The sequence below is a fragment of the Acomys russatus genome, chromosome 12 (assembly GCF_903995435.1).
Source record: "Acomys russatus chromosome 12, mAcoRus1.1, whole genome shotgun sequence".
NCBI lineage: Eukaryota > Metazoa > Chordata > Mammalia > Rodentia > Muridae > Acomys > Acomys russatus.
In genome coordinates this window covers 27,191,590-27,219,508 of record NC_067148.1, presented here as the reverse complement: position 1 = coordinate 27,219,508, position 27,919 = coordinate 27,191,590, and the positions used below count along the sequence as shown (strand labels likewise).

Sequence of the window (27,919 nt, the reverse complement as noted above, 5' to 3'; positions counted from 1 at the left end):
ACAGCGGTATTCCACACAGACACACAGAATGAAAAGCGGTGATTCACAAAGCACTGCACTAGGCAGGCCTTGGGTTTCACTTTGAGAGCAATTGCAGGACTGGGGTCAGGAAAGGGGCTGGGTGGGGAGGCATCAAGATAAAAGGCAGCCAGGCTCCTTCTCCCTGGAGATGTGTTGCATGTCAACCTCAATCTGGTCCATTAATCTCTTTCTGCCACCCCACCCCCACAACTCCTCCTGTTGACCAGTGTCCTGGGCCTTTAAGAGTTGGATCGGCAGGCCTGAGGGAAAGCGCTCACATCTCTCCTCACCCTGCTCCTCCTTGGCTGTAACTCTTCCAGTTACAGCAGCAAGCTGCAGTCGAAGGGTGAAAGCAGTCAAGTGCAAAGGAGAAAGGGAGCCAGGCTGAGTCTTCTTGTTTTCAGCGGAGAGCACTGCAGAGCTCGGGAGGCATCGTTTTCCAGACACAGGATTACTATCCTACCCACGGTAAGGGCCCTGAGCTCTACCCAACCTCTGCCCAAGCTGAGTCCTGCCTGAATCCTAAAAGCCCTACAGATGCATACCTAACCTGGTTAGCTTAAACTAGGCTCGTTTTCCTACCCTGGGGCTCCACAGGGCTCCCTCCTTCCATCCTGGGTCTCCCTCTTTGACTCTTAAACAGTTTTCTTCCTGGCTGTGTCAATCACTCTTCTAGAGAGAAACCTCTTAGCTGTCCAGGGCCATGAGTGCTGACCCTAGCCTTTTCTCAGAGGTGAAACCACCCCAGGAAGACAAGAGGCAGAGTTAGAGTACATACTCCTCATGGAAGATGCATTAATAGACTGTTGAAGATTACCAAATGAGGGGTGTCCAAGCCCCACAATGCATCAGAACTCCTCGTAATAGGGAGATGATTTTAAGACATCCTTGGAAAGAGTCTGGGTTTGAGTTCTGTGCTCTGTTTTTGCTTAAAGAGCCATGGCAAGTTCTTGGTACACCAGCATATTCTGTGCTGTGGGACATCAGGCCACAGACAACTTCCTGGTCTATAACAGAAGAATTGAGGGCTTCCCAGAGTTGCCTTTGTACCAGGAGTGCTTCTTAGGGTGCCCACTAAACATTCTCTCCTCATCCTTGGAAATTTTGATCTGGCAAATTCTAAGACACTCTTCTGGAGATAATTGATCGAGGCTCAATTCTCTGGACTCTACGTGTTGTAAGCAAGCCTTCAAGTTCTAACATTCTAAGGGCTATGACCTGTGACCAGAGCCATCCTACCCACTTCATCTGAAACAGGTTAGCTCTAACCTATACCTATATAACCCAGATAACATAAACAAAATATTCTCTTCCTCTCTGCCCCTCAGAAAGAAATTTGAGACAGCCTAACTCCTATCTTAACATCACTGGCACATGTGTTGACACTTCCTAACTCCATCTGAGGTGGTAAAGAGCTACTTGGAAGTAGAGGACCAAATTTTGATTGCTCTGTAATACTGGCTCACTAGTACTAGGAATGCTTGTGTCTATTATTACAGAGGGAATTATCTTTATCCTCAAAGATCCCAAATATATGGATACGTGTTAATCTCCCCTCCCCTCTCTGAGCCCAGGCTGCCCCCAGACTTCCTATATAGCCAAGGATGACCTTGAACACCTGATCCTTCGGCTTCTACCTCCCAAGTGTTAAGATTACCATTGTTCCCGGCGGAACCTATCTCTCTTACTTTTAGATTTTTATCCTCTGTGTCCTTGCTAATACCTCCCTCTCCCAAACCCTTTATTTCTTCTCACCCCACTGCACCTGCATCCATTGTAAACCATCTTCCTTTCAGACACCAGCGGAAGCACCAAGCCCTAGAACACTTAGGTTCTAACATAGTCTTTGGGCACTTTGTTTAGTCAGTCTCCTAGGTTACAGGGAAAATGAGGCCAAAAGGAGAGGCATGTTACTCTGTATCCAAACCAAAGTGTCCTCTCTCCTGGACTATAGACTCAAAATCCTTAAAGGGGTTGAGACCCAGAGCTATAGGGATTTAGTGGAGACGAAGGAGGGCAATGGCAGGAAAAGGTGATGAAGAAAAAGGATGAGGAAAAGGCTGAGAAGAGGAGAAAAAAAAAAGTATGACTTGAATGAGCAGAGTGGACTGTGTGAGAGAAAGTGAGCTAGGAAGAAAGGAAGGGTGAGAGGTCAGGCATGGGATGGGAAAGACAAGAAAATAGCAAGAAAAGAAAGTTGTTTGGTGGGATACACGGGGCTCGGAAGATGATGGGAGGAGAGAGACAGCATCAGTGCCCCTCGCTGCTTCCTGGCCTTCCTTCAACCTGCCTCCTAGAGAAGGCTCCTCCTAAAGGAAGAGTCGGTCAGCTCTGCCTTGCTTGTAGATAGACTCGCAGTTCTGTCACTGAAGGACTCTGGCAGGCCAGCCAATCTGTCTGGGCTTCAGTCTCCTTCTCCATGAAGCTTAGTTCTCATTCACCATGGCTTCCTGAGCTGCTGCTGCCACTATCTTGACCACACGCCACATAGACAACAAGTTAAAACCATTGCTCTCGAATGGGGGACAGGTTCTGTGGGGGGAAAGAGAGGCAAAGTGGTTTTCCAAGGCTGGTTTGGGAAACTGACTCTGGCACCTGGGTCTTGTTCTCAGGGTTCTTATGACCCAGGATATATGAGGATCCTGGACACAGGAATAGAGAAAGTATATCTGTCTTTTTCCAAACCCAAGACCCACTAGAGTCCTGTGCCCACAAGCTGGAAGCTGAATCCTCGTGTCACCCTCAGACCACTATGGTCAGAGCACCCAAGGAATTTTAGAGTGACCCATGACTTTCTCCTCCGGTCTTCATGTAGCAGTTTTAAGCTGTGTGAAGATCCCAAAGAGTGCATCCATGCCTAGAAAAGGAGATGCTTTTTTTTTTTTTTTTTTTTTTTTTTTTTAACTCAAGACAGGGTTTCTCTGTGTAGCCTTGACTGTCCTGGACTCACTTTGTAGACCAGGCTGGCCTTGAACTCACAGAGATCTGCCTGCCTCTGTCTCTCTGAGCGCTGGGATGAAAGGCATGTGCCACCACTGCCCAGCTAGGAGATGCTTTCTGAAGGAACACTTGGATCCCTTCTTCCATGCAGAGGACCCTTCTAGTCTCAGCCAGGAACACATACTGGTCCTCAGCCTTGGCCAGTAAAACTTTTCCTCCTAAAACCGTCATAGCTGCCTCTCTCCCAAGAGCCTGTTCCTTGCCCTTCACAACCCCACTCCTCTAGCCCTTTCGAGAGCCTTCTCTAGGTCTTTAAGTCAGGGAAGTTGCATTTTCAAGGACTCTCAAGTCTCCTTAGAGGGAGTCACTGCTAGGTGTGGTGGTGCACAATCCCAGCACCCTGGAGGCAGAGGCAGGCAGAACTCCGTGAGTTCCAGGCCAGCCTGATCTACAGAGCAAGTTCCAGGACAGCCAGGCCTACAAGGAAAGACCCTGTCTCAAAAAAAAAAAAAAGACAATTAGGGTTCTATTATGCTATGTGACTTTAGACAGGTCACATCACGTCTTAGACTCCTTATTCATCTGTAAAAAAATGTAGGAGTTAAACTAAATGACACTTTAAATTTTATTGATATACATGTATATATATTCAATACATATTAAATTTATTTGATAAAATTGTGTGTGTGTATGTGTGTGTGTGTGTGTGTGTGTGTGTGTGTGTGTGTGTGTATGTGTTTTACCTGAATGCATGTCTGTGTACCATTTGGTACCCACTGAGGCAAGAAGATGTTGGATTTTTCAGAACTGGAGTTACAGATGGTTATGAGCCACTGTATGAATACAGGGAATTGAACCTGAATCCTCTGGAAGAGCAGCCAGTTCTCTCAACTGCTGAGCCATCTCCCTGACCCCAAACTGCATGATTTTTTTAATGGAATTCCAATAGAATGGTTGCTTTACAGATTTGGAGGTTTCTATTTCTTTTTCTTTGAGACAGGGTTTTATATAACCCAGGCTGTCCTAGAACTCATTAAATGGCTGAGGCTACCCTTGAACTCCTAACTGTTAGATTACAGGCATGTTTCACCAGAGGTAGCTACTTTACAGAATTTTGAAGCTTGCTTTTACACTATCAAAATTATAAACTTTACATGAACAGTTGCAACAGTTTTCTGTTTAAGCATCTGTCTCCCACTCATGCAAAAGCAAAGCTGTATGCTTCATGAGATTTGTCCATTTCAACAGGAGCTGGCCAAGAGTTGAACATGATGCTGGGCATCATGGGTCACATATGTGATCCCAGAACTCAAAAGACAGGAGCAGGATGATCAAGAGTTCAAGGCTAGCCTTGGCTACATGAGACTCTGTCTCAAAGAAAGAAAGAAAATGGGGCCTGGAGAGATGCTCAGAGGTTAAGAGCACTATGTGCTCTTCCAGGGGTCCTGAGTTCAATTCTCAGCAGCCACATGGTGGCTGATAACCATCCATAATGAGATCTGATGTCCTCTTCTGGTATGCAGGCACACTTGCAGGCAGAATACTGTATACACCAAAATGCAATTAGAAAGGAAGGAAGGAAGGAAGGAAGGAAGGAAGGAAGGAAGGAAGGAAAGAGAAAATATTCCACCACAGCTCTTTAGGAATTTGACACAATATGCATGAGAGTATAGACAAGGATCCAGGAAGAAAAAAACTGGAAGGATCCTACCTGGAGGAGTGACACAGCTAGGGCGTGGACAGATACTAGGTTCTGATAAGGATTGGCAGATCCTAATAATGAAGACATGGTGAATGAGCAAGGTAGAGAGCAATGTTAGTTAGTGAGTGTAGGGCCATGTCCTGCCTTAGCCCTCCCTGGAGATAGCCATGGGAACTAGTTAACAAAGATAGATCTAAGTATCTTATTTTAAATTCCAATTTGTGTATGGACTGAGACAGGCTTCTTAGCCTAGCAAGAAACCCAGCAAACCCAGAAGTGTAAATAGCTAGACTAAATGGAATGCCTGACACAGGCCACTAAGGAAACCCTGGGTTTCTTTCTCTTGTTCTCTTGATCTTCAGGACTCACTCAAAGCCCTTTGCTCCCCCTGTCCCTTTATTTAGGTGACTCTGGCACCAGCTGGTGGAGCAGTTGGTGATGGCATCTCAGCTTCAAGACCGTGAGTACCCCTGCAAGGCAAGAGGTCTTGGAGGGAAGCCGAGGGAACGGAAGGGATTAGACCCTGGTTCTAGAGCTCCTCTGGGCTCTCTAGCCTCCCCACTAGCTAAATAAGTACCTGTTTTTCTTGGCTTGGTTCAGGGCTGACCAATGATGAGGACCTGCTGCTGATGCAAGAAGGCACGATGATGCGCAAGGTGAGGACCAAAACCTGGAAGAAGCTAAGATACTACAGACTTCAGAATGATGGCATGACGGTCTGGCACGCACGGCAAGCTGAAGACATAGCCAAGCCCACTTGTGAGTGCCCTTGGTAGCCGTGGGTGGGACTGTGGGTGGACAGGTTTCTTAGGAATTCAGAACTTTGAGGTCAGGGAAGGGACCAGGATCCTGTAATAGTGCAGGCACACTTGTGTGTGCCTCTACAAGATGGCAAGCAGCCCTTGCCTTTGTAAGATTGTCATGGGGATTAAATAAGTTATTGCACAGAGCCCTGTCACATGATAAGTCTCCATAAACAACAGATTATATATTATGGTTGACTGTGATCTGACATCACCCTTTCTGGATTAAACCCCTGGTTCTACCACTCTCTGGGTGAGTTGTTTTGGACAAATTACTTAATTGAACTAAACTTTCCCATCTACAAAATGGGGGTTAGCCTGCACCTACCTGTAAGCTAGAGATTTGAAAGCTAATGTGTGAAGCATCTAACATGAAATCTGAAACCATTACAACATTTCAAAGCATAAAAATGCATCCCAACAGTGTGCGTTGTGTTGGCCACGGCCTTTATGGTACCTTTAAACACTTGATCACAAACTAAACAGTCTGCTTTAGAGACACACTCAATACTCATGAGCGAACCACACCAGCCCAGCTGAGGCAGAGACTGGAAGAATTTCTCTGGCTCCCTTCTAGGCACCTGGAAAGAGGAAACCTTCAAGCTGGAAACATAGACAGACATTACACTCTTTTGGTGTATCTATTTTACAGCTTATTTGTCACCCCCACTAGCTCTCCTGTGGTAACCATTGCAAGCTGCCGTGATGGGGGACCTTCCATTCTTTGATATGTGGACACTGAGGGGTTAAGTTTGGGTCTTCACACTGCTAGCTGGTGGCTGGGAGTTAGGTCTTGCCAGGTCTAGCGGAACCTCCTTGCTGTCTCATGTGAACCCCTGAATCCATGGGTCTCCGTCACCCTCTATGAGTGCCCTTTGGGATCCAGCCTCCAGAGGCCCAGGTTTCTCCTCTCTATGTCTTCCTGGAGAAGTGAGTCCTGGTTACTGTTCCTTAGTCCCTGCTGTGTGTCAGACTCCTTTCCTCAGGGCTCCCACCTACTTCTTCTCTGGCAGTTTCCATCTTGGATGTGGAGACGATCCGTAAGGGCCATGATTCTGAGTTGCTGCGCCATCTGGAGGAAGAGTTCCCCCTGGAGCAAGGCTTCACCATTGTCTTTCAAGGTCGCCGCCCCAACCTGGACCTAGTGGCCAACAGTGTCGAAGAGGCCCAGGTTTGGATGCGAGGACTTCAGCTGCTGGTGGATCTGGTCACCAGCATGGACCACCAGGAGCAACTGGACCAGTATCAACCAGACGGAGTTAGGGTGTGGACAGGGGTCACTGAAGGAGTCAGATGCTGCAGAACTAGGGAATATGGGAAGGGTGCAGAAATAGATCCAGGTGGTGTGGGGAGAGATGGGGGCCAGCGTAGAGCTGATGAACAAATGAATGTCTGCCAATCAGAGACTAAGACTCAGGGCCCAGGATAGGAGGAAGGGCCAGTGAGAGGAAGAAGAGCAGACAAGGTCCTGTTCCTGTGAAGGAAACAGACATCCCAGGAGCTAGCATTCACCACCACCACCACCACAGGTGGGATGTAGCTTCTAGGACGCAGGCAGTGGTGTAGACTCACTTTCAGATTCCTGGATGACGTCAGTGAGATATTTCAGCCAGTAAAGGTGCTTGTCATAACCTGAACACAATCCCTGGAGCCCTCATTGTAAGAGAGCTGACTCCCACGAGTTGTCCTCTGACAACACACACACACACACACACACACACACACACACACACACACACATACACACACACAGCAGCAGCAGCTTACAGACCCTCCAATACATGTAAAAGAGGCTTCTAGATTGCACATTACTTCATGCGTATACATATTATGCACCATTATGCCTAGTTCTAGGGACATCAAGATTAAGGAGACCACATATATCACTTTAGTTAGTAGAGAGAATCAATTTGCGTAAATAATTTAACTTAAGCACTAAATTAGAGGCATACTTGATTCAATCTAAGGAAAGACATAGCATAAGAGCTGGGGTCCTTACAATTTGGACTGGAGATGTAGCTCTGTTGGTGCAATGTTTGCCTGCCATGCATCAAGCCCTCGGTTCGATCCCAGCACTGCATAAACTGGGCCTGGAAATATGTGCCTGTTATCCCAGTACTCAGGAGACAGAAGAAAGAGGATCAGGAGGTCAAAGTTATCCTTGGTTGTAAGACCAGCCTCGGCTACATGGGATCCTGCCAAACAAAGAAAGAAAAGTAGCACAATGTAAGCCCGAAAGAGGCGGGTGGGAAAGGCACTCCTGGCTGAGAGGACACGTGAATAAAGTTGAGGGGAAGGGGACTGGGGAAGCAGGGGTTAGGGGGTTCAGAGGAAGGAGATACTGAGTCTGGCAAAAGTAGAAAGACAGAGCAATACAGTGAGAAGGCTGGACTAGGCTAGATCACAAGGTGAGTGGATCTTAACTTCTAGTTAGAATTTATGTTTCTTTTTGCACACAACAGGGAAGTAAGTCCCTGCAGGACCCTGAGCCATGCAATGACAAGATAGCTGGGCTTGGTGGCACACGCCTTTAATCCTAGCACTCAGGAGGCAGAGGCAGGCAGATCTCTGTGAGTTCGAGGCCAGCTTGGTCTACAAAGCGAGTCCGGGACAGCCAAGGCTAACACAGAGAAAGCATGTCTAAAAGAAAGAAAGAAAGAAAAAGAAAAAGAAAAAATTCATATTTAGGAGAGATTATTTTAAAATTGGATTGGCTTGGAAGAGAGACTAGCAAAAAAGACGGGGGGAGAGGTGGGGGAGGAGGGCAGTGGATGAATGCACACACTCACACTCTCCACACACAGTGCTTTTGCCTTGACTCAGAGCTGGATGGGTGAGGGAATGGTTCCAACGTGGAGACGTTAACCAGGATGGCCGCATAAGTTTTGAAGAAACTCAACGGCTGCTGCTTCTGATGAATGTGGAAATGGACGAAGACTACGCCCTCAGTCTTTTTCAGGTGTGTTTGCTGGGGAGGATTTGCAGGAGCCAGCCAGACCATGTTTTCACTTGGCTAGAAGGACTCTGACCCCACTCAGCGGCAGTCATTACTTGACTCCTTACTGGGTACTTCGTTGTCATAATAAGCTCAGTGGGACCAGTGGGGAATGATTCTCCCACTCGGTCTTGTTGGGAAGATGAGTCATAATACCTATAAAAAATAACAATATGTTACCGTGTTGGAGCTAGGTGAGTTGGCGCATGCCTTTAGTCCCAGCACTTGGGAGGCAGAGGCAAGAAGATCTCTGTAAGTTTGAGCCTGGCATGGTCTACACAGTGAGTTCCAGGACAACCAGAGCTATATAGAGAGACCCCGTCTCAACAAAACAAAGCAAACAAAAGACTATTACATTATTATGTGGACATTTCCTATTCAAACCAGTGTCTCAGGGGCCCACTACAAACTTCTATCTGCAATGGAACTAACAAGGAGGTGGCAGATTCTGACTAATGTTGGTTTGTTTGTTTGTTTGTAGCCAGGATCTACTGTAGCCCAAACTGTCCTCAAACCCCACTATGGAGCTGAGGATGATCCTAAGTGGGGATTAAAGGCACCATTGCCCCAAGCTCTCTTCTAACCACTTCGAGACAATTGAAAGATATAATCTTTCTGGTTAAAAAAAATGTCCCTCTAAGCCGGGCATGGTGGCACATGCCTTTAATTCCAGCACTTGGGAGGCAGAGACAGGTGGATCTCTGTAAATTTGAGGCCAGCCTGGTCTACTACATAGGTCAGCCAGGTCTACTACACAGAGAACCTCTGTCTCAAAAAACAAACAAACAAACAAAATTTCCCTCTAGCACAGGGCGGTAGTGGTGTAATCACACTACTAGGAGAGGCAGAGACAGGTTGATCTCTGTGAGTTTGAGGCCAACCTGGTCTACAAAGTGAGTCTAAGGCTACACAGAGAAACTCTGTCTTGAAAAAAACCAACCAACCAACCAAACAAACAAACAAACAAAAATTTCCCTCTAATGCTGGGTGGTGGTGGCACACACCATTAGTCCAGTACTCAGAAGGCAGAGGCAGACAGATCTCTGAGTCTGAGGCTGCCCTGGACTACAGAGCAAGTTCCAAAGCAGCCAAGGCAGCCAGGCATGGTGGTGCACGCCTTTAATCCCAGCACTTGGGAGGCAGAGGCAGGTGGATCTCTGTGAGTTTAAGGCAAACCTGGTCTACAAAGCAAGTCCAGGACAGCCAAGGCTAACAGAGAGAAACCCTGTCTGAAACAAACAACAAACAAAACAAAAAACCAAGCAAACTAAAAGTTCCTTCCAACAAATGATAGGGCTAAAACTGTCTTTTCTAGAGTGACTTGTAAGCGTGTGAACTATCAGGAGCTCTGTGAGAGTTTTATGTTTTGTTTTGTTTTTGTTTTTTCAAGACAGGGTTTCTCTGTGCAGCCCTGGCTGTCCTGGACGTCCTTTTGTAGACAAGGCTGGCCTCGAACTCACAGAGATCCACTTGCCTCTGTCTCTCCTAGTAGTGTGCCACCACATCTAGCCCGCTGTGAGAATTTTATCAACACACATGCTAAGATGACCTTTACTAGGCTTGGGAAGATACCCCTGTTGGTAATCAACTGCTTACCAACAGGAACAGGACTCACATTTCACCCCAGCATCTGTGTAAAAAGTCAGGCACGTGGTGTGGTGGTGTGTGGTGTATGTGGGTGAAGCTTGCTGGCCATACCACCCTACAGGATCATGCCATTTCCCAGAGTTCATCCATCCGCTGCTAAGTCTTCTCTTGCAGGCAGCAGATGTCTCCCAGACCAACTCTCTGGGAGGGGAAGAATTTGTACAATTCTATAAGGCACTGACTAAGCGCACTGATGTTGAGGAACTATTTGAGCACTTCTCGTCTGATGGACAGAAGCTGACCTTGCTGGAATTTGTGGACTTCCTTAGAGAGAATCAGAAAGAAAAAGACCACGCCCCTGACCTTGCTCTGGAGTTCATTGACCGCTATGAGCCTTCTGAGAATGGTAAGGAGTAATGAAGTCTTAGATGCAAGACACAGGGGTTGGGGAGGGGGCTTAAAAAAAAAGACCCGGCACGGAGCTTTCTCCTACTCTCCTACTTTCCAGTCATCTCACTGAAGCACCTACCGGAGGGCAGCCCTTCCCTGTCAGTTAAGACAGAGCTAGACCTTCATCTCTTATAAGGAAAGAGTGTGAGGTGCCCTTTTGTTCCTTATGCTCACATTTCACATCCTCTGTTTCGGGGGAGTCCTTCACTATGTCAACTTTGTCCTCAGTGGAAGAAGAGAACACTTGATCCCTCCCTGACACCTCCTCGCTCTGCAATGATTCTTTTGCCCTGTGTTCCAAGGTTGCCGTTCCTTTAAATGTTAGCTTCCTGGAAGTTCTCAAAGTTGGTCTTAAGCCCTTAAGCCCCCCCAGTCATGAATCTTCTCAGCCTAGGCCAGGGGCAGTGATGAGGACAAGTATCTGGCAAGCACAGCTAAAATATGCCGTGAAAACATTATTTACTTATTACTTATATAACATTTGGCCTGCATGTGTGCCTGCACACCAGAAAGGGGCACCAGGTCCCATTACAGATGGTTGTGAGCCACCATGTGATTGGTGGGAATTGTACTCAGGACCTCTGGAAGTACAGCCAGCGCTCTTAACCTCTGAGCCATCTCTCCAGACCTAAAATAGGCCTTTTAATTTTTTCCTTAAGATGTATTTATGGGCTGGAGAGATGGCTCAGAAGTTAAGAGCACTTCCTGCTCTTCCAAAGGTTCTTAGTTCAATTCCCAGCAATCCCATGGCGGTTCACAACCATCTATAATGAGATCTGGTGCCCTCTTCTGGCCTGCATGTGCATATGCAGGCAGAATACTGTATATAAATAAATACATCTTTTTTTAAAAGGTGTATTTATTTATTATGTATAGAGTGTTCTGCCTGCATGTACACCTGCATGCCAAAAGACGGTATCAGATCACATTTGAGCCACCGTGTGGTTTCTGGGAATTGAACTCAGGACCTCTGGAAGAGCAGTCAGTGCTCTTAACCTCTGAGCCATCTCTCCAGTCTGCCTTTTAAAAAATCATTAGTTCCTAGTTTCCTCTACTTTGCCCTTCAATGGACTGACTCACTTCCATCCTTCCATTTTCTTCAGAGTATAAGAAGTTTATATCAATAATAAGTTATTTACAAATTAAATTATTTACAAAATTATTTCACATTCTTCACTTAAGTCCTCACTGCAACTTTGTAAAATGGAAAACAATCAATCCATGGGGAATTCACTGAGTATCCTGTAATGCACTAACATCTCTTCATTCGTTCTTGCTGGGTGTGGTAGCACAGTCTTTAGTCCCAGCACTCGGGAGGCAGAGACAGGTGGATCACTGTGAGTTTGCGGCCAGCCTGCTCTACAAAGAGAGTCCAGGACAGCCAAGGCTACACAGAGAGACCCTGTCTCAAAAAAAACCTAAAAAACAAACAAACACAGGAAATGATAAAGTAGGCCAGCCAGTGGTGGTGCACATCTTAAATCCCAGGCAGGGAGGCAGAGGCAGGTGGAGCTCTGAGTTTGAGGCAGGCCTGGTCTACAGAGTGAGTTCTAGGACAGCCAGACTACATAGAAAAACCCCGTGTCAAACAAAACAAACTCCCAAATAAGTGTGCACATCCATGCTAGCCAGGAAATAAAACTGAAGAAGTCAGAAGAAAAACAAACAAACAAACAAACAAACAAACAAAAACAAGCCCTCTATTCCCAGAGCGGGATCAATTACATCAGTTACATCTGTTCAGGCTCAGAAGCAGCCCCTGATATATACGTGTTAACATACAACTCATTCTGTTCAGAAGTGGGGCCTCCAGTTGAAACTCCCTCATTCTTCACTCTTTCTGTGTGACACTTCATAGTCCAGCAGTGCATTGGACTACTTGGGTTCAAATCCCAGCTCCTTCACTTAAACTAGCTATGTGCCTATCTAGCTTGCCATGGTAGCTGTACTGCAATACTGACCTCACTGTGTTAGTGAGCTGCAAGGAGTGTGTGCCCTATAGCAGCTGGACACTGGTGTTACTGTGTGAAGTCCATACTGAGAACAGTGAGGCCCATGGAAGGAGTCAAAGGACCATTCCCTAAGCAAGAGTATAGCCTGAGGAGATGTTGACAAATATTCCTCCAAAACAGCACAGTCATAGGTTACGTAGCTGCACAGCCCAAGGAAGAATGCATGGGCATCTTGGTCAGGTTACTAATAACTTTTATAAGTATCTACAGAAGCTGTATATATCTTGGAACTGGATTCTGTGCTATCTTTTATGACAACTGTGGGCCCCAATGACTATGCACCTTTAAATGGACTAAAATCAAGTCTTCATAGATACATGTATGTAGACGCTGCTCTGTCCACCAGTGCAGGATAGAGCATTCTCATGGTTGTCTCCAGTTCTATTAGGTAACCCTGGAGTAGAATGTGAGTTTGAGGCCAGCCTGGTCTACAAAGAGAGTCCAGGACAGTCAGGGCTCTGTTACACAGAGAAACCCTGTCTCGAAGGGGAAAAAAAAAAAAAAAAAAAAGACAGGACTTCTTGATGTGAACCCAAAGTCAAGATCCTATGGCTCTGCCTCCCGAGTGATGGGACTGCAGGTGTGCTCTGTCACATCCTCCAAATATGACTTTTCTTAGTGATAGAAATAGAGACAGTTTATTTATAAAAGGAAATTTCTCAGAAGAGTTCAGGGGGGCTTGCTGGAGAGATGGTCCAGAGGTTAAGAGTGCCGCCTGTTCTTCCAGAGGTCCTGAGTTCAATTCCCAGCAACCACATACTGGCTCACAACTATCTATAATGAGATCTGATGCCCTCTTCTGCAGATAAAGCGCTCACATGCAATAAATAAAATAAATCTTAAAAAAAAAAAAAGAGTTGAGGTGGGTCCTGGCAAAGTGGCTCAGTGGGCCAGGTGCTTGTTGCCATGGCTGATGACCTGAGTGTCAGCCTTTGGACCCACAGTGGAAGAAGAGAACGGATTCTTGCCAATTGGGCTCTGACCTTAACACATTTGCCATAGCACCTGCATCCCATCGCACATGTTATACACATGCAGAGAGTAAACAATAAATGGAAAGGGAGAGAGAGAGCATGCAAGTGAGCTCAAGAGAGCACATGCCAGGCCTTGTGGCACAGCACACAGGAGAGGCAAAAGGATCTCTGTGTGGTTTGTTTTGTTTTATTTCCAAGACAGGGTCTCACTATTTAGCTCTGGCTGTCCTGGAACTCACTATGAAGACTAGAAGACTAGGCTGGCCTAGAACTCAGAGATCTGCCTTCCTCTATTCCTCAAGTGCTGAGATTAAAGGTGTGCTCCACCACACCTGGATCTCTGTGTGTTTGAGGCAAGCCTAGTCTACATAGAGAGTTCCAGATCAGCTAGAGATACATAGTGAGATCGTCTTTTTTTTTTTCCTGATACAGGGTTTCTCTGTTATGGCTTTGGCTGTCTTGGTAGACTTGCTTTGTAGACTAGGCTGGCCTTGAATTCACAGAGATCCACCTCCTTTGCCTCCTTGAGTGTTGGGATTACAGGCATGAGATCCTGTCTTAAAAAAAGAAGAAAGAATGCTGGATGGGATGGGGTATGCCTTTAATCCCAACACTTGGGAGGCAGAGGCAGGTTGATTTCTGTGAGGTGAAGGCCAGTTTGATGTACAGAGTGAGTTCCAGGACAGCCAGGACTGCACAAAGAACCCCTGTCTCGAAAAACTGAGAGAGAGAGAGAGAGAGAGAGAGAGAGAGAGAGAGAGAGAGAGAGAGGGGAGAGACAGAGAGACAGAGAGACAGAGAGACAGAGACAGAGAGAACTAGATAACTAGAAAATATCGGAAGCTCAAAAACCTGAAATAGTCGTAATGATTCCCTTCAGCATGCTGTGAGGAGGAGTGTTTTAAATGACAGATACAACAAGTGGCAAATTTGGGATCTGCAGACTTGGATTAGGCATCTAAGGGGCTGGACCCCAAGGGAGAGGGCTGGCTAGTAGGCTTGTGTGTGTGTCAGACCCTCCGAGCTTCTCACACTCATGGTACCCACTCCACATTCTAGGCAGATTGCTACGTGTGCTGAGCAAGGATGGCTTCCTCAGCTACCTCTGTTCCAAGGATGGGAACATCTTCAACCAAGCCTGCCTCCCCATCTACCAGGATATGACTCAGCCTCTGAGCCACTACTACATTAACTCCTCGCACAACACCTACCTACTGCAAAACCAGCTTTGCGGCCAGAGCAGTGTTGAAGGATACATACGGTACGTGGTAGCATGAGGGGTTCCCACTCACGAGGTGGACTGCGTGTGGGAAACTCAGGGGTAGACAGCAGGGATTGAGATATGGGGAGCTTAGGGTCTTAGAATCCCTAAGGAAAGGCAGTGAGATGTAGACTTACAAATACAGGCTCCCTGTATTTGGTTAGCTCCCTTGTGTGCTGGGGGCTAACCAACCTCTGTACGTCTCTCTGGGAAATAGACGGTAACAGCGCCCATTGTGTCAACCTATGAGCCAGTAGCTGTAATTAATCACTGAATAGTCAGGACAGCACTGTAGCACTAGCAACTGACTGGCTGGGTAGCTTGAAGGATACAAGTGATTATAGCTCAGTGGTAAAACGTGTATGAGGAGGCCCTGGGTTTAATCCTACTGGAGGGGTTGGGGGGGGGCGGGAAACACGCCTACAATCCAAGCATAGACAAAGGTTGTGAATTCCAGGCTACCTGGTAAAAGACCCTGTTTCAAACATCAGTAGTGGGTGGATTTACTAGGCGTTTGAGTGACCTGGGTGCCATATTGGGATATACATCCAGAAGAGAGGAGCTATCGTGAGGTAATACATGTAACGGCTTACTAGAGAGGATTATTAACTGGGCTAGGTGGAGATGGGTGTGAGTGGCTGCCGTGCACAGGGGACTGAGATGCCTCCGTGGAGATAGGACTTGATGTGGTCTGAACGGGCAGTGTTAGTGAGAAGTATTGCTTGACCTCTCCTACCTCTGGGGGTTTGGGGTTTCTTGTAGGGCCTTGAAACGAGGGTGCCGCTGTGTGGAGGTGGATGTGTGGGACGGACCGGACGGGGAGCCCATTGTTTACCATGGATATACCCTGACCTCTCGTATCCTGTTCAAAGATGTCGTGGCAACACTAGCACAATACGCCTTCCAGGTAGTAGGCCTAGGTTGGGAAGAACAAGGTCTGAGGGAAATGTGACTGACTTGGTCTGGTGAGGGTGGAAGGGCAGAGGAACAGTCAGTGCAAGTGATGTGATAGAGACGAAAGGTTTTTTGCTTTTTATTTTATATGTGTTATTATATATAATATATCTTTGTTTTGGTTTTTCAAGATAGGATTTCACTGTGTAGCCCTGGCTGTTGGAACGCACTATGTAGATCAAGCTGGCCTCAAACTCTTAGAGATCCACCTGCCTCTGCCTCCTGAGTGCCAGGATTAAAGATGTGCATCACCATCTCCCGGTTCATAAAATACTTTTTTTTTTTCAAGACAAGGTTTCTCTTTGTATCCTTGGCTGTCCTGGACTCGCTTTGTAGACCAGGCTGGCCTTGAACCCCCAAGTCCACTTGCCTCTGCCTATGGAGTGCTGGGATTAAAAACATGCACCACTACGTCCAGCTGATAAAAGAATATTTAACTTTAAAGCATCAGACAAATATTAAAGGATTACTATAACTAAGTGCGGTATATGTTACTAGTAATTGGTATTCATACTAGCAAGAGTCACTAGTTGCTAGTAACTACTTCTAAAAATTTCTGTCACTGACATACAGGAGAATGGATGAGACAGTGGTGGGCTGGGCTCGGGGACAATATGGATCTAGAGATGAGAGAATAATGTGAGCTCCTGATAGCTTGACATCCACACCGAGACTGAAAACTCAAAAGGCCTCAAACGGACTCAGATCAGATTTGGTATAGGTATAAGATTTGGGGGTCTCAAGAGTGACTCTTAGATGTGGATATGTCCAGAGGAGCGGACCCGAAATCTATCAAGTTCTCACAGAGCCCTATATTGGGACTGGGGAGTTTAGCTGTCGGTATACTCATTAGAGTTCACAAACGGGGCCTAGGACATCCAGGGGCTGGAGTAGGAGGTTGTACGACTGCGCCTCTGAATGGCTCATCTCCTTCATCGCCTTCCCTTGGCCAGTCATCGGACTACCCACTCATCCTGTCTCTGGAGAACCACTGCACCTGGGAGCAGCAGCACACCTTGGCACAGCACCTGACTGAGATCCTGGGCGAGCAGCTGCTGAGCACCACCTTGGATGGACTGCAGGAAGATAGGCTGCCATCACCAGAGGTAGGGACTCTGTGGCCCAGCCACGCCCCGGCTGTGGCTTTCACAATCCCTCACCATGGATCCCTCTATTTCCTTTTATCTTCAGATGGGCCATCTTGCTTTTTAATATACCTATAGTTGAGGGGTTTTTGAGTTTTTTGTTTTGTTTTGTTTTTATTTGCTGTTTGTTTTTGGAGATAAGATTTCATGTAGCCAAGGATGGCTTTGAACTCCTGACCTTCCTTTCTTCCCCTCCCAAGTATTGGGATTATAGGCATGCACTACCATGCTTAGTTTCTGTGGTGCTGGGGATCAAGTCAGGGCTTTTTACATGCTACATCCCTAGCCCTCATTGTTTGTTTGTTTGTTTGTTTTTCAAGCAGGCTGTGTAACAGAGCCCTGGCTGTCCTGGACTCACTTTGTTTTTTGTTTTTTGTTTTTAATATATTTATTTATTTATTTATTTATTTATTTTATGTATATGAATACTCTATGCACACCTGCATGCCTGAAGAGGGCATCAGATTGCATTATAGATGGTTGTGAGCCACCATGTGGTTGCTGGGGATTGAAGTCAGGAGCTCTGGAAGAGGAGCCAGTGCTCTTAACCACTGAGCCATCTCTCCAGTCCCCCTGGCCTCACTTTGTAGACCAGGCTGGCCTTTGAATTTACAGAGATCTGCCTGCCTTTGCCTCCTGAGTGCTGGGATTAAAGGCGTGCGTCACACCCAGCCCTTATTATTCTTGATAGTTTGTAATTCATACGAGCTTTATAAGCAGTACAGAAAAAGAGAGATTTTCTCCTATGGTTATCCTGCCTTCACCTTTCAAGTACTAGTGTTACAGGCAGGTGTCACACTGCCCCCACACACTTATGACATGCTGGGGCTCAAACCAAGGACTCTGTACATGCAAGGGAAGCATACTGCCAACTGAGCCACATTTCCAGCACTGTGAGTAGATTTTGCCATTAAAAAAAAAAAAACAATTTATTTTTATTTACATCAGTGTTCTGTCTTTGTGAGGTTGTTGGATCCCAGGAACTGGAGTTACAGACATTTGTGAGCTGCCATGTGGGTGCTGGGAATTAAACCCAAGTCCTTTGGAAGAGCAGCCAGTGTTCTTAACTGCTGAGCCATCTCTCCAGCCCCCATATCTGTAAGGGAACAGGACGGTCAGGAGTCCACGGGCAATGTCTAGTACATTGTGAGCTGGAAGCCAACCTATGCTACATGAGACCCTTTCTCAAAACACACACACACACACACACACACACACACATACACACACACACACACACACACACACAAAGAAAGATTGCATTTTCACAATTATAATTATTATTGTTGAGCTGCTCTCTAGAAAAAAATACCAGGGGCTGGAGAGATGCCTCAGAGGTTAAGAGCACTGTCTGCTCTTCCAGAGGTCCTGAGTTCAATTCCTGGAAACCACATGGTGGCTCACAACCATTATAATGTAATCTAATGCTCTCTTCTGGCATACGGGTATATGTGCAATAAATAAATACAATAAATAAATAAAAATCTTAACAAGAAAAACAAACAAACAAACAAAAACCCAAATAACGCTCCAACCAACAATTCCAACTGCAAGCAATTCCATAGTGAGGTGACTCATCATGGCAAACACTGATGAAAAGGGCTTCTGTTTTTGTTGTCGTTTTGAGTTTTTTAAGTGATGGGATTACAGCATGCACTAGCATGCTTGACACTTTTTAGTATCTAGTTCTGCCTGCCTAGGCCTTCAGAGTGCTGGAACTACAGGCTTGAGCGACCAACTCCCAATTTTTTTTTTCTTTTCTTTTTTTTTCTCGAGACAGAGTTTCTCTGTGTTATCTTGGCTGTCCTGGACTCACTTTGTAGACCAGGCTGGCCTCGAACTCACAGTGATCCACCTGCCTCTGCCTCCCGAGCGCTGGGATTAAAGGTGTGCGCCACCATGCCCGACCTAGCTCATATCCTTTCTAAAGGCTCTTCTGTTATTAAAAAAAAAAAAAAAAAAAAAAAAAAAAAAAGACTATTCAAAATCATTATCCCTCATACTCCCACGAGCTTCATATCTGCAAATCTTTTTTGTTTGGTTGGTTTTTCTTTTTTCTTTCTTTCTTTTTTTTTTTTAAGATTTATTTATTTATTATGTATACAGTGTTCTGCTTGCATGTATATGAATACTCTATGTACACCTGCAGGCCTGAAGAGGACACCAGATCACATTATAGATGGTTGTGAGCCACTGGGAATTGAACTCAGGACTTTTGGAAGAGCAGGCAGTGTTCTTAATCTCTGAACCATCTCTCCAGGCCTTGTTTTTGGTTTTTCAAGACAGGGTTCCTCTGTGTAGCCTTGGTTGTCCTGGATTTGCTTTGTAGACCAGGCTGGCCTCAAACTCACAGAGATCTGCCTCCCTGAGTGCTGGGATTAAAGGCATGTGCCACCATGCCTGGCTGTAAATATTTTTTTAATTTATTTTTATTTTATGCACTTTGGTGTTTTGCCTGCATGTGTGAGGGGTTGGATCCCCTGGAACAGGAGTTATAGACAGTGTGAGTGAGCTGCCATGTGGATTCTGGTAATTGAACCTGGGTACTCTGGAAGAGCAGCCAGTCCTCTTAACTGCTGAGCCATCTCTTCAGCCCCTGTCTCTGTAAATCTTTAAGGGAGTCTTCAGTGTGTAAAATGTGAGTGAGGACCTATTGTCTTTTTTTCATAAAGATATAAACATAAATTTGTTTGAAAATAAGTGACTCTCTACCAAATATATTAAGGAATCAAACCCCTTCTGGGAACTTCTGACAACCTGCTTTCTTCTTCTCTCTTTGGGACAGTGTGGGCTCCATTGTCTTCAGGAGGAACTCGAGCAGACAAGTAGACATGTCTTATATTTTTGTCCCCTAGGAGCTCCGGGGGAAGATCCTGGTGAAAGGAAAGAAATTAACAGCACTTGATGATATTGAGGTTGAGGAGGAAGAAGAAGTGCTGGAGAGAGATCAGGAGTCAGATTTGGACATAGACTCCTTCCCTTATTTGGACACCCAGCCTCAGCCTGAGTCCCGGGAGCAGGTCTCTGAGAATAAGAGCAAAAAGAAGGTGAGTCAGGACTAGTTTTTTTTTTTTTTTTAAGCTTTTATTTATTTATTATTTATACAGTATTCTGCCCCCATGTGTGCCTACAAGCCGGAAGAGGGCACCAGATCTCCAGATCTCATTGTAGATGGTTGTGAGCCATCATGTGGTTGTCTGGAATTGAACTCAGGACCTTTGGAAGAACAAACAGCACTCTTAACCTCTGAGCCACCTCTCCAAACCCTTTGTTTGTTTTCGTAATGGCATTTGGTCAGCATGCATCACAAGCTGAGGGCCAGTTTCTGAAGATACTAGAGCCAGCCAGGGTGGAGAGCCAAGGAGAAAAATGGTCTTTCCTTTCAGTAGAAGAGGCCTAAGAGTGCATCTCCAGCATCATTATTATACCGTTGATAGCATCACTATATATTATCCATTGCCATCTACACATCTGTAGACACATTTTTGAGACAGGGATTCTCCGTATATCCTTGTGTGTCCTGGCCTCACTCTGTAGACCAGGTTGGCCTCAAACTCACAGAGATACACCTGCCTCTGCCTCCTGAGTGCTAGGCTTAAAGGCATATGCCACTATCCCCAGCCCTTTTTTTAAGATAGAAATTTTCTGTGTAGCCTCGGCTGTACTGTACTCAACTTTGTGACCAGGCTGGCCTTGAATTCACAGGGATCCACCTGCTTCTGCCTCCCCAAGTGCTAGAATAACAGGCATGGGTCACCAGGCCAGGCTCAATTGTTCTACATTTATCCATTTTGATTTTTTTGTTTTGTTTTGTTTTGTTTTTTCGAGACAGGGTTTCTCTGTGTAGCTTTGACTGTCCTGGACTCCCTTTGTAGACCACGCTGGCCTCGAACTCACAGCAATCCTCCTGCCTCTGCTTCCCGAGTGCTGGGACTAAAGGCATGTGCCACCATGCTCAGCACCCTTAAGGTATTTTTGAATACTTCAAATTTAACAGGGTGTGGCGGTGCAGGTCTTTAATCCCAGCACTTGGGAGGCAGAGGCAGGAGGATCGCTGTGAGTTCGAGGCCAGCCTGGTCTACAAAACGAGTCCAGGACAGCCAAGGCTACACACAGAAACCCTGTCTCGAAAAACAAAAAACAAACAAACACAAACTCCTCAAAGGCAAATCTGAAGGCCACTGGTTACGCTCTCTCTCTCTCTCTCTCTCTCTCTCTCTTTCTTCTTCTTCTTCTTCTTCTTCTTCTTCTTCTTCTTCTTCTTCTTCTTCTTCTTCTTCTTTTCTTCTTCTCCTCTTCCCTTCCTCCCTTCCTTTGAGTGAGTATAGCTATTTTATTGCCTGAATAGAAATTGCTGGACCACTGATTGCTGTGACCTCAAGTCTCAGCTATAATTGGATTAGTTGGAGAAAGTGTTTTGCAAAGGATACATTTTGAGGAGGAGCCAGAAATATTGGAATAGGGGAAGCCAAGTGAGAAAGGACTCCATTGGTGGAATGTGACATCTATATTTCTCTCTCTTGTCCACTTACATGGCTTACTCAGCTGACTTATGACTACCTTGTTCTGAGGCTATAGTGTTTAGACCTGTCCTGTTTAGGGATGACAATGGGAATTAAGGAGATAAATCCAAAGATCATGCTCTGGAATCCTCACATTCTTATGGGTGTGGGTTGTGTGGCTGCTTGCATCCATTGACATATCAGACTGGATTCAGGTTTGGTTTTGTTTTTAAAGGTTATTTATTTATTATGTAGACCAGTATTCTGCCTGCATGTACACCTGCAGGCCAGAAGAGGGCATCAGATCATATTATAGATTGTTGTCAGCCACCATGTGATTGCTGAGAATTGAACTCAGGACCTCTAGAAGAGCAATGAGTGCTCTTAACCTCTGAGCCATCTCTCCAGGCCCTCATTTTTTTTTTTTTTAAAGAGCCTCGTTGTGTATCCTTGGGTGACCTGAAACTCCTTATCTAGACCAAAGCTAGGCTTAAACTCAGAGACCCACGTGCCTCTGTCTCCCGAGTGCTTGGATTAAAGGCCTGCACCACCATGCAAGGACCACGTATACATTTTGGCCAAAGATGACTATTGTTCATTTGTTTTCCAGAGAGGTAGGGAGACTGATGCTTCTCTGTTTAAAAATAATAAAGACTGCTTACCACACATGTAGGGTAGGAACGACCTTTGAAACTGAGACTGAAACTGATCCGAGCAGTATATGTAGACTGCCTTTATTCCCATCCTCACCCCCAGGTTGTGCCGTGTCCGACGTCTTGTCTGCTTATTTGTGGTCACGTACTGGCTCAGGATCCTAGTTCCATTCCTGGGCCTATTGTCTTGTCCAACCAAGTGAGGCAGGTGAGAGAATATACAGTGGGAGGCATTGGGCAGAGGCTTAGGTTGGATGGCTACCAGCTTCTCTCCAGACCATGCCAAATTCAATAAATACCATCTTCCTGTCCATGTTTTTTTCCCCAGAACTCCAGGACCATCTTGTGCCCAGACCTTTCTGCCCTGGTTGTCTACTTGAGGGCTGTTCCCTTCTTCAGTTTCACTCATTCCAAAGAAAACTACCACATCTATGATATTTCATCCTTCTCTGAGACCAAGGCCAAGAACCTCATCAAGGAGGCAGGTCAGGAGAGAAGTGGGATGGGCAGCTTCAGGTCTGGCAGGCAGGTAGGTTAAATCCCAAGAAACAGAACAAGAAAGCAATAGAGAGATGGAGTTAAGAAACTTCTTAGGGCAGGCTTAAGATAGTCCCCGCCTCTCTCTGGGGGTCTTTTGAGACAGGGTTTCTCCGGGTAGCCCTGGCTTTCCTGGACTCATTTTGCCAACCAGGCTGGCCTCAAACTCACAGCGATCTACCTGCCTCTGCCTCCCAAGTGCTGGGATTAAAGGCATGCACCACCATGCCTGCCTAAGATAGTCTCATCTAATCCTGTCTAACCTCAAACTTGCTCTGTGGTTGAGGATCACCTTGAACTTCTGATCCTATTCTTTGTCTCCCAAGTTCTGGGATTACCCTGCCTACCACCATGCCAGTTTGTGCAGTGCTGTGGTGCCAACCCAGGGCCTGTGAGGCAAGCACTTGACTAAGTTACTCCCAATCCGCAGAGGAAAAGATCTTTGAATAGTGGGCATAAGCTCTAGGGAGAAGACAATTGGGGTGGTAGTGGTTACCTTTCTGGAGCCAGCCTCAGATTTCAAAAAGAGTGAAGTAAGTAGAAAGGGTCCTTGGGACCAAGGAAGTGGGAGGGCCTACCTCAGACACAGAACTTCCATCTCCTTCCCTACACCTTTTTACAGGCAACGAGTTTGTACAGCACAATGCCAGGCAGCTGTGCCGTGTGTATCCCAGTGCTATGAGGACGGATTCATCCAACTTTAAGCCCCAGGGACTCTGGAATGCAGGCTGCCAGATGGGTGAGGAGGCAGCAGGGATGGGAAGGGAGTGGAGGATCAGCTGATGGGAGGTACCTTCCCTAGAGGAAATAGAGCCTGGTTTGTTTTGTTTTGTTTTGTTTTGTTTTGTTTTTTGAGACAGGGTTTCTCTGTGTAGCCTTGGCTGTCCTGGACTCCCTTTGTAGACCAGGCTGGCCTCGAACTCACAGCGATCCACCTGCCTCTGCCTCCCCAGTGCTAGGATTAAAGGCGTGCACCACCCCGCCCAGCCTGGGCTTGGTATGTTTTAAAGGAGTAAGAAAAGGTGAGAAAAGTGGTGCTGTCTATTGGACTGTTTCCAGCAGGCACTGATTTGAGGACCATGTTCTGTTCTGCAGCCTAAGCTGGTTTCAAACTTTGCCCTCCTTCCTCGCTCAGTCTTCCAAGTGTGTTACCCAGCTCCCGCAGGCATCCTTATACCTACAACCTTCTAATTCCCCCAAAAGAGGGGTTAAAAGGCCAAAGAGGAAGTGTTGCTGGTCTTCGTTACTTTGTGGCTTCTATTTTCCCCCACATCCACTGGGCTTTACATCCCATTACTAGATAGGAGAAAAAGAAGAGAGAAGGGAAGAGATCCCTGAACCCAATTTCTTTCCTTTTGTTTCTTCTTTGACCATGACTACTAACAAACCACAACCAACCTCCCTAAATGACCAACAACCACCCACACCCCACTTATTGGTGTTCCCAAAAATCCTCATGTCACACAATCACAAAAACTATCTGCAGTTATCAAAATTATGCCTCTGCTAGAGCATGAAGCAAGTAAATCAGTCAGCTGCTATGGTCAATTCAAAGCACCCCCATAACCCCACACCCTGGCATTTAAACAAAAACACTTTCTTATACTATTTTTGTGTTTTTCAAAGAAACCAAAACTCCAGAATTCTCACTACAAGGATGTGTGTCCATTCATGTAATACCCACACGCCTAGGTGTGTTTATGTGTATGAGGAAAAAAATATTGTGTATGTAAGTAAGAGAGAGAGAAAAAAGGGGGGAGATACGGGAAAGAGGGGAGAAGGGGAGAGAGGAGGAGAAACAGGGCATATAGCCCTGGCTGGCCTAGAACTTGCTGTGTAGAGTAGGATGGCGCTGACTTTGTGGGAGACCTCTTGCCCTTGCCTCCTGAGTGCTCTGTTTGCAAGTATGTACCATCACAGCCATCCCCCAAGGTGACCTTTTCTCCTTTTTTCTTGGGCTTGTCAGTGGCTATGAATATGCAGACTGCTGGGAGTGCCATGGATATCTATGATGGGTTCTTCCGACAGAATGGTGGCTCTGGCTATGTGCTGAAGCCAAAATTCCTGCGAGACATCCAGAGTTCCTTCAATCCTGAGAGGCCCATCAGTCATTTTAAGTCCCAGGTCCTCTTAGTCCAGGTATGACAGACACTGTTGGGAAGAACCTGGAATAGCTCGGATAGTGCGTATGCGTATGACTGGGGTGGTGGTAGTGGCTCAACTTGACAGGAGTGTAATTCGTTGAAACGTTTCTGCCAAGAGTGGTAGCACACACCTTTAATCCCACGCTAGAGCTACACAATGAAACGGACTCAACTATATAAAATAAAAATAAAATTTTTCATAAGAGGGAGGTAGCCTGACCCAATTGCAGACTTTGAAGCCAACTGCCTGGTTTCAAATCACTTTCTAAGTTGAGCAACAACTGGGCAAATTCCTTAACTTGTAACCTCGGTAAACTCACCTGCAAGATAGGGGTAATTCACCTCAAAGGGTTATGAGGTATCAGTTCAAAAGGGCTTAGAATTGGCCGGGCAGTGGTGGCGCATGCCTTTAACCCCAGCACTTGGGAGGCAGAGGCAGGCAGAGATCTCTGTGAGTTCAAGGTCAACCTGGACTACAGAGCAAGTTCCAAGACAGCCAAGGCTGTTACACAGAGAAACCTTGTCTCCAAAAACCAACCAACCAACCAACCAACCAAAGGGCTTACAATCCTGGTGCACAGTAAGAACTATAGAGAAGGCTGTTGTCATTGGTGTGCCTACTTTCAAGCCTTTTGGTTCATTTGCAATTTTAGGTTGGAAACTAGAATTCACCATCTATGGAGGATTAGTTTTGTAAACTATGAAGCTATAGTGCAAGTCCTGTCTTCTCAAGGTTGGGAGGGCTGGGCTGAGCAGGGACTCAGGAAGTTCCAGTGCCCTGTTTGCAGGTAATCAGTGGTCAAAGACTCCCCAAAGTGGACAACACGAAAGAGACGACCATTGTGGATCCACTGGTCAAAGTAGAGCTCTTTGGTGTTCCTGAAGACACAACACAGCAGGAGACCGACTATGTGGAGAACAATGGTGAGAGACTGGGCATGGGGAAGTGTGGGAACAGACTGCTGATTTCCCTACTAGCTTGCCCTCCATTTGGTGTGGTCCATGTGACTGTGCACCCCTGTGATGGACAAAGTGACATAGTCCAGGGAATCCTGGCCCTCCCTTACCAGCTTGTGCACTGGGAAAAGTCCTTATGCTTTTTATTTTTATTTTTTAAAAGATTTATTTATTATTATGTATCCAATGCTCTAGTTGCATGAACACCTGCAGGCCAGAAGAAGGGACCGGATCACATTATAGATGGCTGTGAGCCACCATGTGGTTGCTGGGAACTGAACTCAGGACCTCTGGAAGTGCAGTGAGTGCTCTTAACCTCTGAGCCATCTCTCCAGCCCCGCTTTTTATTTTTAAAGATTTATTTTTATGTGTGTGTGTCCACAGATGCCATCAGACTCCCTGGACTGGGTTATAGGCAGCTGTGATTCATCAGATGTGGGTTCTGGGAACCAAACTCAGGTCCTCTGGAAAAGGTGCAAGTGCTTTTAACTACTGGGCCATTTCTCTAGCCCCTCCTGCTGCACGTTGTACCTGTGACCTCACTTGTAAAATGCTGACTGGCAACAAGATAAATGAGAATGCAGGGAGAGCAACTTAGCATGGGCCTAATGAAGACAGTCTGTTCCTTTATTCCTATCTCCACTTCAGGTTTTAATCCACACTGGGGGCAGACATTCTGTTTCCGGGTCCAGGTGCCTGAACTTGTTATGCTGCGTTTTGTGGTAAAGGATTATAGCTGGAAATCCAATAAGTTTATTGGCCAATACACCCTGCCTTGGACCTGTGTGAAAGAAGGTGAGACAGTCCTTGGACACCTGGCCAGCGTCTCAACTCTGGTTCCCTTCCTAATCCAGTCCTGATGCTGATTCCAGGTTACCGACACGTATCCTTGCTCTCCAAAGATGGCACTAGCCTTCACCCAGCTTCCATCTTTGTGTACCTCTGCATGCACGAAGACCTGGAGGAGGAAGAAGAGGAGGGGGAGGAGGAAGAGGAGGAGGAGCCCTGAGGTACGTATTCCACAGCAATGGCAGAGAGATATGCTGGCCTTAGATGTCAAGGAACAAAATTGCCCCGCCCCGTCCCGTCCCCTAACACATGGTCTTACTATGTAGCTCTGGCTGTCTTGGAACTCACTATGTAGATCAGGCTAGCCTCAAACTCACTGAGATTCATCTGCCTCTGCCACTAGAGTGCTGGGATTAGAGGCACGAGCTACTATGACCAGCATACCTTACCCTTCTTAAGCAAATCTAGGACCTGATCTTTCATCTGGTCTTTTCTGCCCTTTCCTTTTTGTGCACTTTATGCTAGAGCTCACTCCTTATATTCTTGCCCTAGGCTTAGTCTCATTCTCACATCTTGTTAATCTTCCCCACCGTCTCTGACTAGAAGCACAGGGTGGGCCTTGAAGCAGAAAAATCTACAGATGCATTATCCTTTCCAACCTACAACTCCCCTCAAATCCAGAGGCAACGAAAGGATCAATCAAGGATCAAAGTCCCCAGTCAAAGGCTGGGGAAGAATGCCTGACCCCAGAACTATGACTCTCTAGAGAACAATGCACAGCCCTGAACCCCCACTGGACTGCTGCTCCTTAGCTGGTCTAAATAGAGCTTCTCTGTCCAATTTGGCTCCTGTATGGTCTGTCACTGTTGGGTAAGAAGGGTTAACATGGGGCAGAAGAAGAGCATTTGGGAGTCAGGAGGGTGTATGGGCTGTCACTGTTGGGCAAGAAGGGAGAAATGAGGTTTCCAAGGACTCTCTCCTCCTTGTGTTGCATAGGGAAGGCACAGAAGAGAGGCTGGTAAGGGTGCATAGTCTTCCCTGGTTAGGCCTTTACACTGCTCAATGCTAGTTAGTACTCCTTGATGCAGCTGTGGAGCCAGTCTTCCAACTGATGACTAAAGCTGCTTCTGCAAGGAAGCTGAATGGGGGGAGGGGGAGAGGGAGGGGAGGGCCCTCTTCTGACAAAGAAGAACTTGAAACAGGGAGCAAGAGAAGAAAGAGCAGCTGGGCGTGGTGGCGCATGCCTTTAATCCCAGTACTCGGGAGGCAGAGGCAGGTGGATCGCTGTGAGTTTGAGGCCAGCCTGGTCTACAAAGTGAGTCCAGGATGGCCAAGGCTACACAGAGAAACCCCGTCTCGAAAAACCTTAAAAAAAAAAGAGAGAGAGAGAGAAGAAAGAGCCTGGACAGACTGGTGATCTGGGTCTGTTTCAGAACCTCTTCAGATAGAAGAGACAAAGGCCAGGTATGGTGGTGCACGCCTTTAATCCCAGC

The 27,919-nt window shown here is 46.4% G+C and overlaps 1 protein-coding gene across 1 annotated transcript; it reads left to right on the top strand.

Annotated features, from left to right (window-relative positions):
- The first annotated feature begins 237 nt into the window (after window positions 1–237).
- On the top strand, window positions 238–27,424 carry Plcd4 (phospholipase C delta 4). Its single transcript, XM_051154098.1, has 18 exons — window positions 238–489; window positions 5,068–5,123; window positions 5,264–5,422; window positions 6,480–6,708; window positions 8,290–8,425; window positions 10,223–10,454; window positions 14,544–14,745; window positions 15,508–15,652; window positions 16,653–16,805; window positions 19,700–19,891; window positions 22,103–22,207; window positions 22,328–22,484; window positions 23,159–23,275; window positions 24,503–24,675; window positions 25,469–25,604; window positions 26,286–26,432; window positions 26,510–26,647; window positions 27,033–27,424. Exons 2-17 carry the CDS (start codon window positions 5,102–5,104, stop codon window positions 26,644–26,646), a joined length of 2,442 nt encoding a protein of 813 aa, XP_051010055.1. The 5' UTR covers window positions 238–489; window positions 5,068–5,101; the 3' UTR covers window position 26,647; window positions 27,033–27,424.
- Window positions 27,425–27,919: the final 495 nt, after the last annotated feature.